Below are 14607 nucleotides of genomic sequence, written 5' to 3' on the forward strand. Positions count from 1 at the left end.
TGAAGAGACAAATAAAAAGCAGCAGATGAAACCATTTGGATGTAAAGAGATTTTTGATCAGACAGTTGTTGAAATCACTGGGAGGGAGGGGGTAGCTTCACTTTAGAATATTGTACGTATGATCTACTTGGTTGTGGTTTGATTTTAAGATGGAAGAAATTGAATATTTCAAAGATGGTATTTTCTTAGCAGCTAAAACTTTAAGTGAGGACAGTGTTAGAAACATCGCAGCCCATCAAGTCTGCTTGCTGAAGTATAATCAAGTGTGTGAACTGTTCACGTCAACTCTATGGATGGGAATGGTCAAGATCTGGCTTATGCTAGATGTGCTTCCCATAAGGGGAAGAGAATATCGCTGGCAAACCCGAGGTCAAAGAGGAGGGTTTTGTTGTGGGAGAAGAAGAAGGGACAGCAACTCTGCCACTTCCCACTTTCATTTCAACCTAAGCATCTGTTGCTATGGAAACCCCGGAGCCTAATGCTGGAGCAACAAGGATAGTCCCCCCGTGTCCCTATGCAGCCCGAGAGGAGGGGCTGGACACCCCCAGCCCACTCCCTGCTGCCCGCCCGAGCCCATGCCCATTTTCTTCTTCGAGACCGTTGATGAGCGATCGCTGCTCTCCACACTGAGTATGCACGGACCGAGGCAAAAGGGATGGCGATGGGGCCAGGGGGTGCTGCGGGCGGACCCCAGCCCAACCCAGCCCGGCTGCCTCCGGTGCCGGGACCGCTTGTTTATCTCGGGCCGCTCCTACCGGGAGCCACTTTGGGCAGATATCCACAGAGGGGCGCTGAAGCACGTTTTAATGCAGCAAAAAATAAATGAATTAATACAAAAATAGTAGGAGATAAGATTTACCGGATTTTTTTTTTTTTTTTTTAAGCGGCAATAACAACGTCCCAAAACCCGCAGCCTCCCTTTCCCCATCACCGTGCAGGGGCAGGGGAAGGAGAAAGAGGAGATGAAGGGACGGGGGCCGATGGCAGAGACCTGTGGGCACGGCTTCGGGGCGGACCCGGGCAGAGGAGGGCACCGGGGCGGCTTCGCTCTCCTTACCCCTGCCCCCTTCCCTGCGAGCGGCTCCGTGCTCCCGGCTCCCTCCAGCTGCTCGTCCCTCCTCCCCTCCCTTCTCCCTCCCCACCTTTCCTTTTCCCTCACCGTCAGGTGTGTCTGTTGCGTTTTTTTCTTTTTTCTTTTTTCCTTTTTTTTTTTTTTTTTTTTAAAGTTGTTTCCCCGGGAAAATAAAAAAGAAAAGAAAAAAAAAAAAAAAGAGGAAGAATAAAAAGCAGGTGCTGTAAAGGAGCCGACTGTAGAAGAGCCCTCCCTTCCCTGAAGAGCAACGTGCTTTGAATGAGGCTTCCCAGCCTCTTCCACTGTCTCACACACGCTGTCACTCTGCCTCTCGCTTTGCACACTGTTGGTATGCGACCTCGGAGGCGACTGCTCTGCAGCCTGAGCCCGGGGAGCCGCTGACAGCCAGCCATTGAGCCAGCCCCCCCTCCCGTGGGTTTTTTTTCCCTCCTTTTGCAAACACACACGCACACCCCCAAAGCATATTTAACGCTGATCCACTCAGGCGCCATTATCGGGGTTACGTCTTGGAGTGTTTTGGTTCTCTCTCTCTCTCTCTCTCTCTTTTTTTTTTTTTTTTTTCTCTTTTCTTTCTTTTTCCTAACACTGGATGGTGCAGCGTTCCCGTGGCCTGTGGTGTTTCGGCTCGACTGCGTTTTGTTATTCGTTTCTCTCCTCTCCCCCCGGCGCTCCCCCTTTCCCCCCTCTCCCGATCCCCCCAATCTCTCCGGGCACTGAGGAGGAGCCCTCGCTCTCTCTGCCACTGATGTGGGACTGAGCCTCCTCCGCGTGTAGCATGCTGTGACCAAAAAGGAAGAGAGGAGGGGGAAAAGAAGAGAAAGAGGGAGAAGCGGCTCTCTTTCCCTCCCTCCCCCTCGCTTCCCGCGGATTGACTTCATGGCTTCGCTATACCAACGCTTCAGTGGGAAGATCAACACCTCCCGCTCCTTCCCCGTCCCCCCCGAAGCCAGTCACCTCCTGGGCGCCCAGTGCAGCGAGGAGGACGGCTCTGCCGGCAAGACCCCGCGTCCATTGCAACAGGAAGGCAGCCGGCCCCGCTTCCAATACCAGCCGCGAAGTGACTGCGAGGAGGAGGATGTAAGCGCCAAGTCGCTCGCGTTCGGCTCCGTTCGGTTTCGGGTGTCCCCTTCGGGTGTGTGTGTGTACCCCTTTAGGTTTGCTGATGTGTCCTCTCTCTCAAACCAGTCTTTGTGCTTCTCTTCTTCCCCCGAAGAAGTGCTGGGGATGGAACGGGACGGGGCCAGAGCAGAGCGGGGCTCACCCTCCCTGTGCTGCCCCGTTCCCTCGCTCCTTGCGCGAAGTGGGGTTGGGGGCCACGAGGTCAGCACGTTTGAAAACAGTGAGAGCGGGTTCCAGCCATCTCCTTCCCAGCGAGCTGACACTTTCCTTTCCTTTTTTTTTTTTTCTTTTCTTCTTCTTCTCTCTCTCTCTCTTTTTTTTTTTTTTTTTTTTTTTTTTTTAGTAGTTATTCCATTTTTTACCCTTTATCGCTCTCCCAGGACAGAAGTCTTTACCTCGTTCCTCCCTCCCTCCTTTCCCATCAGCCCACCCCCGCCTCCGGCAGCCTGGCTCCGGGGAAACTTTTTAACCCCTTCGTAGCCATCTCTGGAGCTCTCCCCTTTCCCTCCCCGCTGCACCCATGTGAGCCCCTGCAGGAAGAAGCAAACTTCGGCTGCGCACTTTTCGCTCCCGCGCTGCCTCAAGAGCAAAGACTTCAAAGGGTGCATCTGCATATCGCCTTAGTAACGAGTGACTCATTCAGGCCGCTGCTGTGCCTGATGGAGTTAAACTTGCTCCGGTCGGTTGCACCTAGTTCTCCCCTGAGGGTAAAGGAGATTTAGGGAGCGGGGAAGTGCGGGTCATCAGTCACTCCAGGTGGCTCCCCAGAGCTGGTGTAGCTCGTGTGGTTATAGGTTTGCAGAAAATGTTTGGGGTGTTTTGCTACTATGGAAGCACACAGAAGAGGATGCAGATCTCCACAGTTGGGAATAATGTTTGTGTCAGTTACAAATTCTTGTATGAGTGGGACTTTGTGGCAAGGTCCAGCTCTGGATCTCTGAGCATTCCCAGGAGAGGCACTGCCTCAAGCTGAGGTAGCACACCTGGCTCACTGGGAGGGGAGAACTGTGCTTGCAGGGAAACTTTCACTGTCTCTCCATTAAGTCTCTGACATCTTTCCCACCCCTTCATTAAAACTTTTGCACCCTGAAGAGCAAGTGCGCTTTTACCAGTGAAAAGACAAGTTGGCCTTAACCACTCAGGGATGATTGCTGCTCTGATAGCACTGACAATAATAGGAAGATGAATTTAGTTTTCCTTGTGAGCCACTAACTGGTGACAGTCTTGGCACTTCTGTTCCATGGCCCTGGCTGTGTGAAACCTGTCTCATTGTCAGGGCACGGGAACCAACCGTGACCCTTCCCGGTGCGGCAGGAGACGTGGGGCCCTTCCTGGCAACGAGCTGGGCTCTAGGTGTCGCTGCGAGCCAGCTGAGTGTTGCCGCCAGGGCTGGGCTCAGACACATTTTCCTCATTATTTGACTGTTTTAATTTTGCTTTCCTGAGTTTGGAGACAGCAGATGTCTGGAGCTGCATCTCTGATCACCAGAAGCGCTGAGCCGAGAAGGAAAGGATGCAGTTTAGCATGTGCGAGTGATTTGTGCTGACAGGCTCCCAAACAATATTTAGAACAATAGTATTAATCTACTACAAGAGTAAAAGGGGAATTGCTTTTCCTTTTATTTTTTCCTCCTTCCCCCCCCCCCCCCCCCCCCCATGGGTTTGGAGGTGAGTGGAGAACACTGTTGTGTAATATGATCTGTACAGGGATAAGTGCTTGCCTAGGAGTTCCCTACCACGAGATGCAAAAGACATGGCCAGAAACAGATTTTGGATGACTTGTAAAGAGATGTGGGAAACTCTTGTGGGTTATGTTTAAAGGGGGCAAGATGTCTGAGCAAGTTCAGTAGATCAGATTGGGCAGTTCAAAAGTACTCCTGTCCAGCTTAGGCTTGGGTGTTCTTTCGGGTCGGAAGGATGCAAAGGGAACAGAGCGAGTGGACGTGGCCGTAGGGTGTGCTGCAGGACCGGGGTTCCCCGTAGGAAAGCAAGGGCAAGGAGGGGACAGGGAACGGTGGGGCTGTCCGTGGTGCTGAACCCAACTGGAGTAGCAATCGACGGAGCTGTCCCGTAGTGCTAAATTAGACCCGTCCCAGCGCAAATGAGCTGTCCGTGGTCCTGAACCTGCTGGGGCTAGCACCTGTGTAGTCATGGCAGAGAGAAGGGTTTCTCTCCCGCTCCCTGTGGCATCAGGCAGGATTCGCTTCTTCCCTTGAAGAAGCCGACTAATGTAAACACCGAACATGAAATCCCCAAGGGAAGGGGAAATGCGAGGCAGGTACTGTGGAAGGACTGTGGGAGAAGTGCAAAGAGGGCAGTTGCCTCGTGCAGGGTATCAGGAGCATGTGATGTTGCTTATCATGGGAGAAGGTTTAACAAGATGGCATAGGAAATTTCTTTCTATTGTGGTTGAACTTCAGATTTCCATTTTACACAAAAAACTAATAAAGGCATATTCACATTGTTGTTCATCCTTAAAGATTGTTTTAGTAGAACTCAGAGCTTATAAATACAGAACGTTTTGTTGCTTTGCCACACTTGAAAATACCAAAACAAACCAGAGAACTACACTGTTTTGTTCTTAACATTGTCATGTGATTAATAATCAGAAGATGACTGAGACTGTTTTATGTGTTACTGATGACAACTTTCCACACTGAAATGTGTGTGCGGCATTCAGTACTCTGTATTTAAGCACCAACAAAAACCTTAATGCAGTGCAAAAGACAGAATCTTGCCTTTGAAGGTCACAGCATTGTTAGTAAGCATTTTGTCTACTGAAAGTACTGCTAGTGGAAAAACACTAGACGAAACCTACATGTAGTTAAAGAGGAAACAGTAATTATACATACAAGATAATTATAATAAGATATAAGATAATATATATATATATAATGATCGTAGTATGACATATGCTAACTTCACTTTACAGCCACCATTAAGATGGGCATGAAAACTTAATTTCTGTAATATGAAAGTATAGCAATGTATAAGCCACAGCATTCTGTAGTATTTTCACTAGGTTTTACAGTATTTCAAATCATAGTAGGCATGCGAGAAAAAATATATAGTGTACCTAACATATAAACAAAAACTGTGTTAAGAATTGTGCTTTTTAAAGGTTAAATATTAGTCTGATCAGAAAACCAGGTTATCAGTGGTGAACTGTATAGGCCCTGTATGAATCACTCACCCCCAAAACAAACAAACAAACAAAATCCAACAACAAAAAACATTTCCTGATTGGCTTTGTGGCAGTGTTGATACTGAAGTTAATTATCACAACAGCAGTAGAGAAAATTATGATGATATTTTTATTTTGCTTAGCTATAGATGTACTTTGTCACTACCTTTATTTAGGTATGAGGAATGTCTCTGAAGACTATGTAAAACCTACTATGGTGATATAGTACCAGAATATTAAGAATTTTGGTAACATTATTCTCCTTGTGCACTGATTAGCTTAATATGTACCATGTTATATTGTGGAAGGGATTTTATCCTAGAAGTTGACTTGAGATTTTGTTCCCATAAAATAGAGCTTTTTCATTTTTTTCCAAGCTTATTCTTCTTTGGCAACACAGTGATTAATGAGTTTAATTTTTGCAGGCAACTGCCAGGAGGTGCTGAGTAAGATGTATCATGCTGATTGTGTATAACTCTGCTCCTTTTAATTATTGGGATGATAACAATGCATTAATCAAGTACATATGAAATTCAGCACTTTTCTCTCACAGAAAATATTGATCTATTTTATAGGGTGCTGACTATAAAATGATGATTATGAAAGTTCTTTTTAAATTAAATTTGTATGATAAGTAATATGTTAAGAATATGAAACTCTCCACTGGAACATAAAACTTTTCTATATAAAAACCCATATGCTGTGTTCTTACAGGTCAATTACAACCAAAACTCCTACTGGATTTAATGGGAGGTTTAACCATGAATAAAAACAGCTGAACCTACTGCACAAAATATTAGTGTGGATATTTTTTCCATTACTCAGTTTTGAATAGTTCTTAATTTCTTGCACTTGCTTAAAGCTACATTTAATCATATATTTCACTTTACTATTTTTCAGATTGGTTATTCAGACTGGTTCACGTTGAGAAGTTTTTCCATTCAGATATAAACATTGGTAATTTTGAAATGCTTCAGTAAAACTGTGTTTCCTGTTAGCATAAATTAAGGATTAAGTATATCAAATATCAGTTGTTAATAGAATGAGTCTAAGAAAGTGAGTATCACAGCTCTTAGTGTAAAAAATTGTAACTTGGTATGTCAGACTTGCTGATGCATGTAATTGAAAGTGTTAATTTTCCATGCATTATTTGTCTAATATGAAGAGGTACTGCTTTCTGAAAATGTGTGTCAAGGACAGTGTTTCAGAAAGCCTGAGTGCCGAGTAGCAGACAACAGGTATTTTTGTCTTTTCCCAACGAGATGAGAGATTTGATTTAATGGAAAGTTTGACCGGACTGCAGGTATCATACCATTATGCTGAAATAGTTTGAATGGTACACATAAGTCTACAGATGTGAACTACTGTGCTTATTTACATAAACCACTGTTGTTCAAGTCTCTTGTTCTGCCTCTCCTTGGTGTTTTTTTTTTTTCTTCTTTCTTTTTTAATGCTAAACTCAATTATCCAGCAGCCACTAAGATTTAAAGGGCTAAGACTTGTCTTTTCAAAGGAAATGGAGTTGGGCCCTTCTGGTGTTTTGTAAGCTCATCTTTTGAAATTAATAAAAATTACAACCTACTCCCCCAGAGAAAAATTGTTATAAGCCTTAAATATATATATGTATATATATATATGGGGTTTTTCACTTGTTTGTTTGTTTGTGTTTTTTAATTTGCATGGGAGCTTGTCATATATTTTAGTAATAGACACTGATTTGGAGGTGATGTGATATTTATATTTTGCAGGTTAGCTATATTTATAATTAAACCGTCTTATGATACCTGTTACTAGTTTTAAATTAGGCTCTATTACAGCAAGCTTTGCTAGCTGTGATGACAAAGACAATGCATGCACTAAATAGAAATTGTCAGAGATAATGTATTTTTAAGTATTCGTGAATAATTGCGTGAACAAGTTGAATCATCTATCTGATAGTAGTGAACTGTGCAATAAGTTGGGATGCCTCATTTAGAGTACATAGCTCACGTTATTTCTCTTGAGTTAGTAGAAGTTGGGACAAGCACAGCGTAAAGACACTGAGCTCAGAGTCAGAGCAGCTTTTGTGGTTTTCCAAAGGCTTTCCAAGATGTGAGGTGAAAAGAGCCAAAATGTGTGCTGCTCTCCATTCTTTTGTATGTTTTGTTTTCAGAAAAGGCAAGAACAGTAGTAGTTTTTAGGGTGTTCGTCACAGCTTTGAAAATACTCTTTGCGAGTCAGAAGATTTTGTACCTTTAAATGAAAACATTTAAATTAATGTGGGGTAATAATTTTATGCTTGTGATCTTTCAAATAATTCTTCCTTGAAGAGTCAGTAACTTCAAATTGATTTTACTGGGGTTTTTGCCTCATTAGTAGAACGATTCCCAGGACGTTGCAGTGATGTACGTGCATTTTCATTCCATGACCAAGGGGTGGCAGTGTCTCTTGACTACACTGTTCCTATAGAGCTCTTGACATCTCTGCTTTTATAGTACAGTACCAACCAATCAATTCCTTACGTAGTCATACCTACACGGTAGAATTATTTTAAATTCCTCATTGGTTTCTTTAGGTTTGATTGACTTGCTGAAAAATTAGCAACTCTCTCTTTCACCATCAGGGAGCAATGCTTGTTTTCAAAGCTCAGGAAAAGAAATGTTTTATCAACAGTCCCAAATTGAAGTAGCAATTTAGCAATGATTTAGCAGTGGTCCCAAATTGAAGTATAGGGGAAAGAAGGGAGAAACAAATCTTTTTTTCTAGGGAAATGCTTGGCTCTCTTCTCCTAAAGGAAAATGAAAAACCTTCTCCGAAAGTCTCTTGCATTCATATTCAGCTGTGTATCTGTGTACATTACCCACAGTACATGTAGATTATATAGGTTTGTAAATCCTGTTTCTTTTAAAACTGGTTCATGATGAAATCCAAATATAGATATTAGATTTAGAGCTCTTCCCAACTTTTCCACCTGTAGAGCATTTAGAAACTTCCATTTCACTCAACGGAGATTCAGTGTTTATTTCTCATCTTTTTAGTACTTCAGAGATCTTCCATACTTTGGTTTGTTAAAATAGCACTTGAATGTCTTATCAAAGATGATAGCAAAGAGTAACATAGTTTTTAAGTTTCAGGGAACTTGCTAAGTAGATCCAGACAGAGATGAGAAGAGGGAGATACTCGTACATGTTGCAAGTAGTCAGTTAAAGCAAAGGCAATCAAGTATGTGTGGTAGTGTGAAAAAGGCCAATATTGTGAATCTCTGCTGAGAAATCTTAACAGATTTCCACTGAGCATATTTTCAAATTGCTTAGCACTTGCATAGTGTAAATTATTTTCCTCTAAACAGGATGCTTGCTAGTGTAGCCCTGCTACTACGTAGAATATTCCACCAGGTGTTGTCTCTGTGCCTTTTAAAACTGTATTTGACATTGTTATCTTCACTTTGCAGATGGAAAGTCTGAGACTGAGTTGACACATTGCCTCAGAGACAGTGTGTCTCAGCTCAACAGCAGTGACAGCTTGCTGTGATTCAGCCCTGTGAGCCGTTGCTGTTTCTGGTCCTGGGCTTTAGGGTCTTTAAGACCAGAAATAGTTTCAGTTATCACTAAAGATGTTCTTACAGGTGTCACACTAATTGTAAAGGCCTGCACATCTAAGTCTGTTTCGTGTCTAACCATCATTAGGAGTTTTCATGAGACATTTCACATCTCTGATTTTTTCCTCTAGCTGTTCTAGGTTTTGGATGCTTTCTTTGACAGAAAGTAGATTTAAAGCATCCAAAAGGAAGGATAGGAGTATCTTAATACTTTCATTATGTAATATTTGGGCAGGGGCATGAGGGTGTTCCTTCTGTATTTGTCAAAATCATGAGCTCCAGCATTTCAAGTAGATTTCACTCTAGGCAGACCTCAAAGCAAATGCACATTTCTTCCCAAGCTTGCTATCTTGGACATGCAGAGACATGTGAAATGGGAAAGCTGCAGAGGGAAATGCCCAGTAACCTTAGTTCTAGTTATGCCACAGTCATTAATTTTATTGTGTTTATGACAAAAGTATGTCTATGTTTGTTATTTTTCATTGAAATAAGCTCCAATTCTCCATAAAGGAAAGTAGCTGTAGTATTTTAGTCAGAGGAGAAATGAAACCCACAGTGACTGAGCATTTACAGATGTTATTGCAGTCTCCAAGCTGTAGATCTGAAGACACTTGGTGAGTGAAGCCAGCAGCAGGTTTATGCGGGATCCCTGTGCCTGCTGCTTTCCTCCCATTCTGGCAGAGGTGATAATGCCCAGCATCTGGGCAGCAGCAGGAGGCTCGTTACTGCCTGTTTGCCCTTCTCAAGGGTATAACCAGTGGTTTGCACAGCCCAGACATGTAGAGCCTGTGTATGTAGAGATGAACTCAAGTGTTCTGCAGTGCCTCTTGCTACTGTGGAGTAAAAAATGACCTATATTTGTAAGGCCAGCTTTCAGAGAAAGAAATAGCGTGGATTGTTGTCAGTAGCAAAACAGACATTGGTATCTGTGCCAGGGTAGACTATAGACAGGTCTATAGCTCTTCCCACTTACTCCCAAGTCTCCCCAGTGCCTTAACAGCAACAGAAGCTGCAAACACAGCTCAGCACTTCCTCTCTCCTCTACCCCAGCCCTCCCTTGTCCCGTTCATCACCACAGAAGCAGAACTCAGGTTTTTTTACACTGCCAGGAAGCTGCAAGACAGTTATTCTTCCCTATCTATCAGGTGTCTGCTGGCAACTTTATCTCTCCGTCCTGGCGCCAAAAGATTATCTCCCTGCACAAGCTCAGATGACTCCTCTCCAGCTGCTTTGCAGTGACCTGCCCTCTGGCACTGCAAAATGCAAGTCTCATTTGCTGCTTGTCTTTCCTGGACTCCTTCTGGGGCAGGCTAGTCAAGTTATCTCATATTCTGGAGGAACATGGGGAGCCCTGAGCAGAGAGGAAAGAGGATATTGGCATCTGCTTTAAATAGTGCTTGACCCCTTGCATAAGAAAATGACTGACCTAAGGATAAGTTTATTGCATACACAGGTCTTAGATTCGCACAGATTGTTCATGGGATTATGTTTCATGTGACTGTAGAATCCTTTATTTGTTTGTCATTTATTGCTAAATCCTTCCTCATGTTTCTGGGTAATCTATATCAAATGTGGTTTGTCTTTGGTTTTGTTTTTCCTATTTCTTTTAGATGCTGGAAAAAGAAAGGTAATATTTAAAAGACCAAACATCTGTCACAATATTGATAGAATTGCTGTAGAAATCAACAATGCTGTTGCCATAGATACTTAAATGGTTTATAGTGAAGCAAAGATTTCCACTTTTACTAGTCTTGCTGCTAGGCATAATGAATGCAAGTAGTTTATTGACACAGATAATCTCTTTGTTTTATATGATTTTATTTTATTTTAGCATTTGTGATTCTAGATACTGAGGGGGTATCTATAGAAAACACTGGAGTTATTGCAGTGTTCCACAGTGGTGCCTCTAATAAAGTGGGGATGCTGAAGCAGCTGCTTCCTTCTATTGTGAACTGCAGCACAAACAGCACTTGTCAAAACGCATACAGTGATTCATTGCAAACAGGACTAATTAGTAAGGACTGACATAACCAGTGTTTTGGATCACAGGAACACCATCTATTTTGCTTGCCTTGTTTACACTCTGTGTTTGAGTTCTGCATACTTGGAAGAGGCTTGTTTAAGGAGTAGATTTCACTGATTTCTGAGTACGTTCCTAAACTTTCTGTTTGAGGTGGCATGGATTTGAGTTAGATCATTGGAATGGCCATTAGAAGATCTTGCCATTCTTAGGTCTGCCTGCTGAATGGATTTCAGTTAGTTATTTATCCGTGTGGGGCAGGATCTGCATCTGTTGGATGCTATGAAGAAATCAAGGTCATGACTTCATTCATGTCTTCATTGTGGTAGTACAGAATTAAATAATTTCTGCTTCTGGCCTAAAGCTTTGGGCTGAAAAGAATCCATAGTAACATGAGATTATTAAAAATTAGCAGTGTGATCATTAATTCTGACAGTGGCAACATTTGTGGGAGCATTGCTGATAAACAATCCAGGCCTGATTTTGCTTGTTTATGGTGGGCTAGAGGTCTCTCTCATTATAATATTTCACAAGCAGTGCCAGAAGCTGATTATTGCTATAATGCAAGTTTTTCTTTTAGCTAAGAAAAGCTAATAAGCATCTGTAGTTTTGAAAATGTCAGATTGAGCCAAAGTGCATGCAATTAGATAAGGATAATGTGGCAGATAATAAGATACATGATACTGGATGAGCAGTTATACTATCGTGCTTTGGCTGCTAAACTGCTATGTGTCATATAAAAGAAAGAGGTTGTTGGTTGAGGGAAAACATGTCAGAGATGGAAATGTAAGCTAATGTGATGAAGTGACAAGGTTAGCCCTGGGGGAGTATCAACATGCATGTTAGGCTCCTGATAGATAGAAGGGTTTGTCTGGGTTAAAAGTCACGTCCATGGGGTGGTGGGAAAGGCCGCTCAGGAAAAGGTATGGAAAGGAAGATGAGTAGAAGGAAGTTACTTATAGTAGCCATCTGTAAGGTTTCTTTATTCCTGTTGTCAAAGACTCTCTGTCTTGTGCATGTGTTGTCTGGGCTATTCTGTCTGCTGTAGTGTTACAACTTTTCTGAGATAAATTCCTTGCCCAAAAGCAGATACTGCAGTGATACACTGATGAAGAGTCTGAATGTGAATTTTCAGGCAGTGTTCTCTGTTTAATTTGCCACTGGGGAAAACAATGAAGCAGACTCCAAAAGCAAGAGAAAACTGCAAAAGGATGAAAACCGCAAAAGGATGAAAACCAGACAAGGGACAAGGGAAGGAAAGGAGAAAAAGGAAAGTGATGATCTGGTTTACAGCTCTGATGTAAACCACAGATCTGGTTTACAGCTCTGAATCAGGAACTGCCTTGTACAGAAAAAAGAAATTTTACTTAAAACTTTTTTTTGCGATATTTCTTTTCTGTGGCTGAGACAAAATATTCTATCTTTTCCCTTTGATCCTACTTAGCCTAAGGTAGGAACTGGATTTTTTCCCGAAATGTCTTTCCCACCCTTATCCTGTCATTATTGGAGTATTCTGATTTCTCCAGAGAGAGGACATTGGAAGCCATTGGTCCCACATTCTTCTTCTATGATAACTTCTACTTTTTTTCTTCTTGTTATTTGCTCTTGTATTTAGAATACACTGCATATTTTGTATTGTTATAAAATATCTGACAAAAGCTAGTTATGTATAGTTCTCATCCTATTTCCTTTTGCAGTTCTTTGTCTTTAGGAAGGTATTCTGTAAGCTTTTAATTAGTGACCAATTATGTAATGTTATAGCTGCAATCTCATAATTTTCATTGTGAAATATTTGCATTGCAGATAATAAATTTAGAGCATATTGTAGCACTTACAAAACAGTCCCCATTTCCTTTTTACATCAGAATGTTTCTTTTTGTATAGCTTCTACCTAGATTAATAGTGCTTGTATTAAGGATTGTACAGAAGCATGAGTTTAGGCATGTGGTTGATACATACATTTGGAAAGGACCCAGAGAGAATCTCCTTATATCCTCAGGCCTTCACATATGGGTGGGAGCTTCCCATGCTATCACCATCCGGTGCAGTTTGCATTGCTACACTGTGTGACATGATTGTATATTACATGTCTTTTCAGACTGTGTTTTCATCTTTCTTGACCCTTCACCATTACGTATGGCTGCTCCACTGTAACTGAAAAGCACAGTTTCTATACCCCTTTCTTCTTGCATTCAGTCATTCTGGTAGGCTCTGTCTAGGTCTGTCAATGACGGTTTGCAAGAATGGAGTTCATGGCATGAGATTGGATCAGGTTTCTGGTAAGAACGCTTACAGAAAGAAAGATTCAATGTCAATAAGCATTTGAGCTCAGTATGGGTTGAAATTCTCTTCCTGTGAATGGTGAAGGAAAGCTGCTTAGCACGTTCACAGTATGCAAACTCCGAGGTTGTTTAAGTGTGGCCAAAAGGATTATTTCTGTGGGTATTGTTTTGTTATCACAGTTCAGTCAATAGCAAATGATCTGCTTCTCAATAAGCTGTTCCTCTCCAGGTGGAAGGGCAAGCCTGGTTTTAGAGAAGAGGGAGAGGGGAAGAAATCAGCCCTCTTGTCTCCTGTTGGCTTATGAAGGACTTCAGTCTTCTACAGACACCAAAATGCTTATAGAGATTGTCCAACTTTGTATGGCTCTCTCCTCTTTGCAAGAGCAAGAAAGAAATTCCCCCTGGCACTAGAGAGAAAAACAGAAGGTTAAGAGCAAGGTTAAATCAGTTTAATCTCACCATGTAAATCTATATGTGAAATCCCTTGAGTTACAACTGTGTTCCTGTCTGTGCTAAGCTGAAGCTCTTCTGAAACTGGGCTTCTGGCAGACAACACAACACAAGTGGAGTGGAAAGATATGTGAGAATGCCATAGTCAGCTTTTTAAGTGTGCAACTTAATATGAAATGCAGAGAGCAGCAGTGTGAAACAGAGGTTTGAATTTGCTCTGGAAGTTCTACAAAAGGCTCCTGTTTTGCTAAAGACAAATTGTGCCAGTCCAACCCAGAAAGCTGTAATTTAATTTGAAAGTAGCGTTCCGCTTTCCTTTCGCCTGCTTTTGATTGGTGACGAGCTATAGAATTTCTCTGTGGTCCACTAGAGTTCAACAGATGAGAATTTCCTAACTCTACAACATGATTAAAAGCACTCTGAATGTATGTTATTAGCAAGGCTTCTGCGAGACGACTCAATCAGTGGGCTTTGGGTGCCTTTATGAAAGGTTTGCTGAGCACTGTTGGAATGTGAGATTGCTGAGATAGATATGAACTGCAGGGAAGAATAATGAAATACAAGGCTTTATGTTTAAAGTAACTTAACAAATGATAGCACGCATGTAACAGAGATTTTCCCAGTTTGCCACAATGCCACGTAGATGAATTGATAGAAGTATCAAAGTCTGTAGTAGTGATAATGAGAGCTGTGTGGCTGATTTTGACAGCAGCCCACTCTCTGTTTTTCTTTACCCCACTGCCTCGGACAGCACTGGAAAAGAAAAACACAGATCAGTTTTACATGTACAGTCTGTATCTCCTCCAGGAAACTCATCTCCTCTAGCATGCTGTATCATAAAGCAAAAACTGAATCCACTTTCATCAAATGCTTGTGACTGATG

At 42.3% G+C, this 14607-nt stretch overlaps 1 protein-coding gene across 3 annotated transcripts in view; it reads left to right on the forward strand.

The window, feature by feature from the left end:
- The window catches only part of DPP6 (dipeptidyl peptidase like 6), a 490036-nt gene that overhangs the window by 124313 nt on the left and 351116 nt on the right, over positions 1-14607 (forward strand). The window contains exon 1 of one of the 3 annotated variants that reach the window (XM_418545.7): positions 1354-2170. The exons of the other annotated variants lie outside the window; for them this stretch is intronic. Within the exon in view, the coding sequence (XP_418545.2) occupies positions 1970-2170 (201 nt within the window). The 5' untranslated portion in view covers positions 1354-1969. Of the gene's footprint in view, positions 1-1353; positions 2171-14607 lie in introns of those variants that run through there. 3 annotated transcript variants of the gene reach the window in all.

This window comes from Gallus gallus, chromosome 2 (assembly GCF_016699485.2).
Source record: "Gallus gallus isolate bGalGal1 chromosome 2, bGalGal1.mat.broiler.GRCg7b, whole genome shotgun sequence".
Taxonomy (NCBI): Eukaryota; Metazoa; Chordata; class Aves; order Galliformes; family Phasianidae; genus Gallus; species Gallus gallus.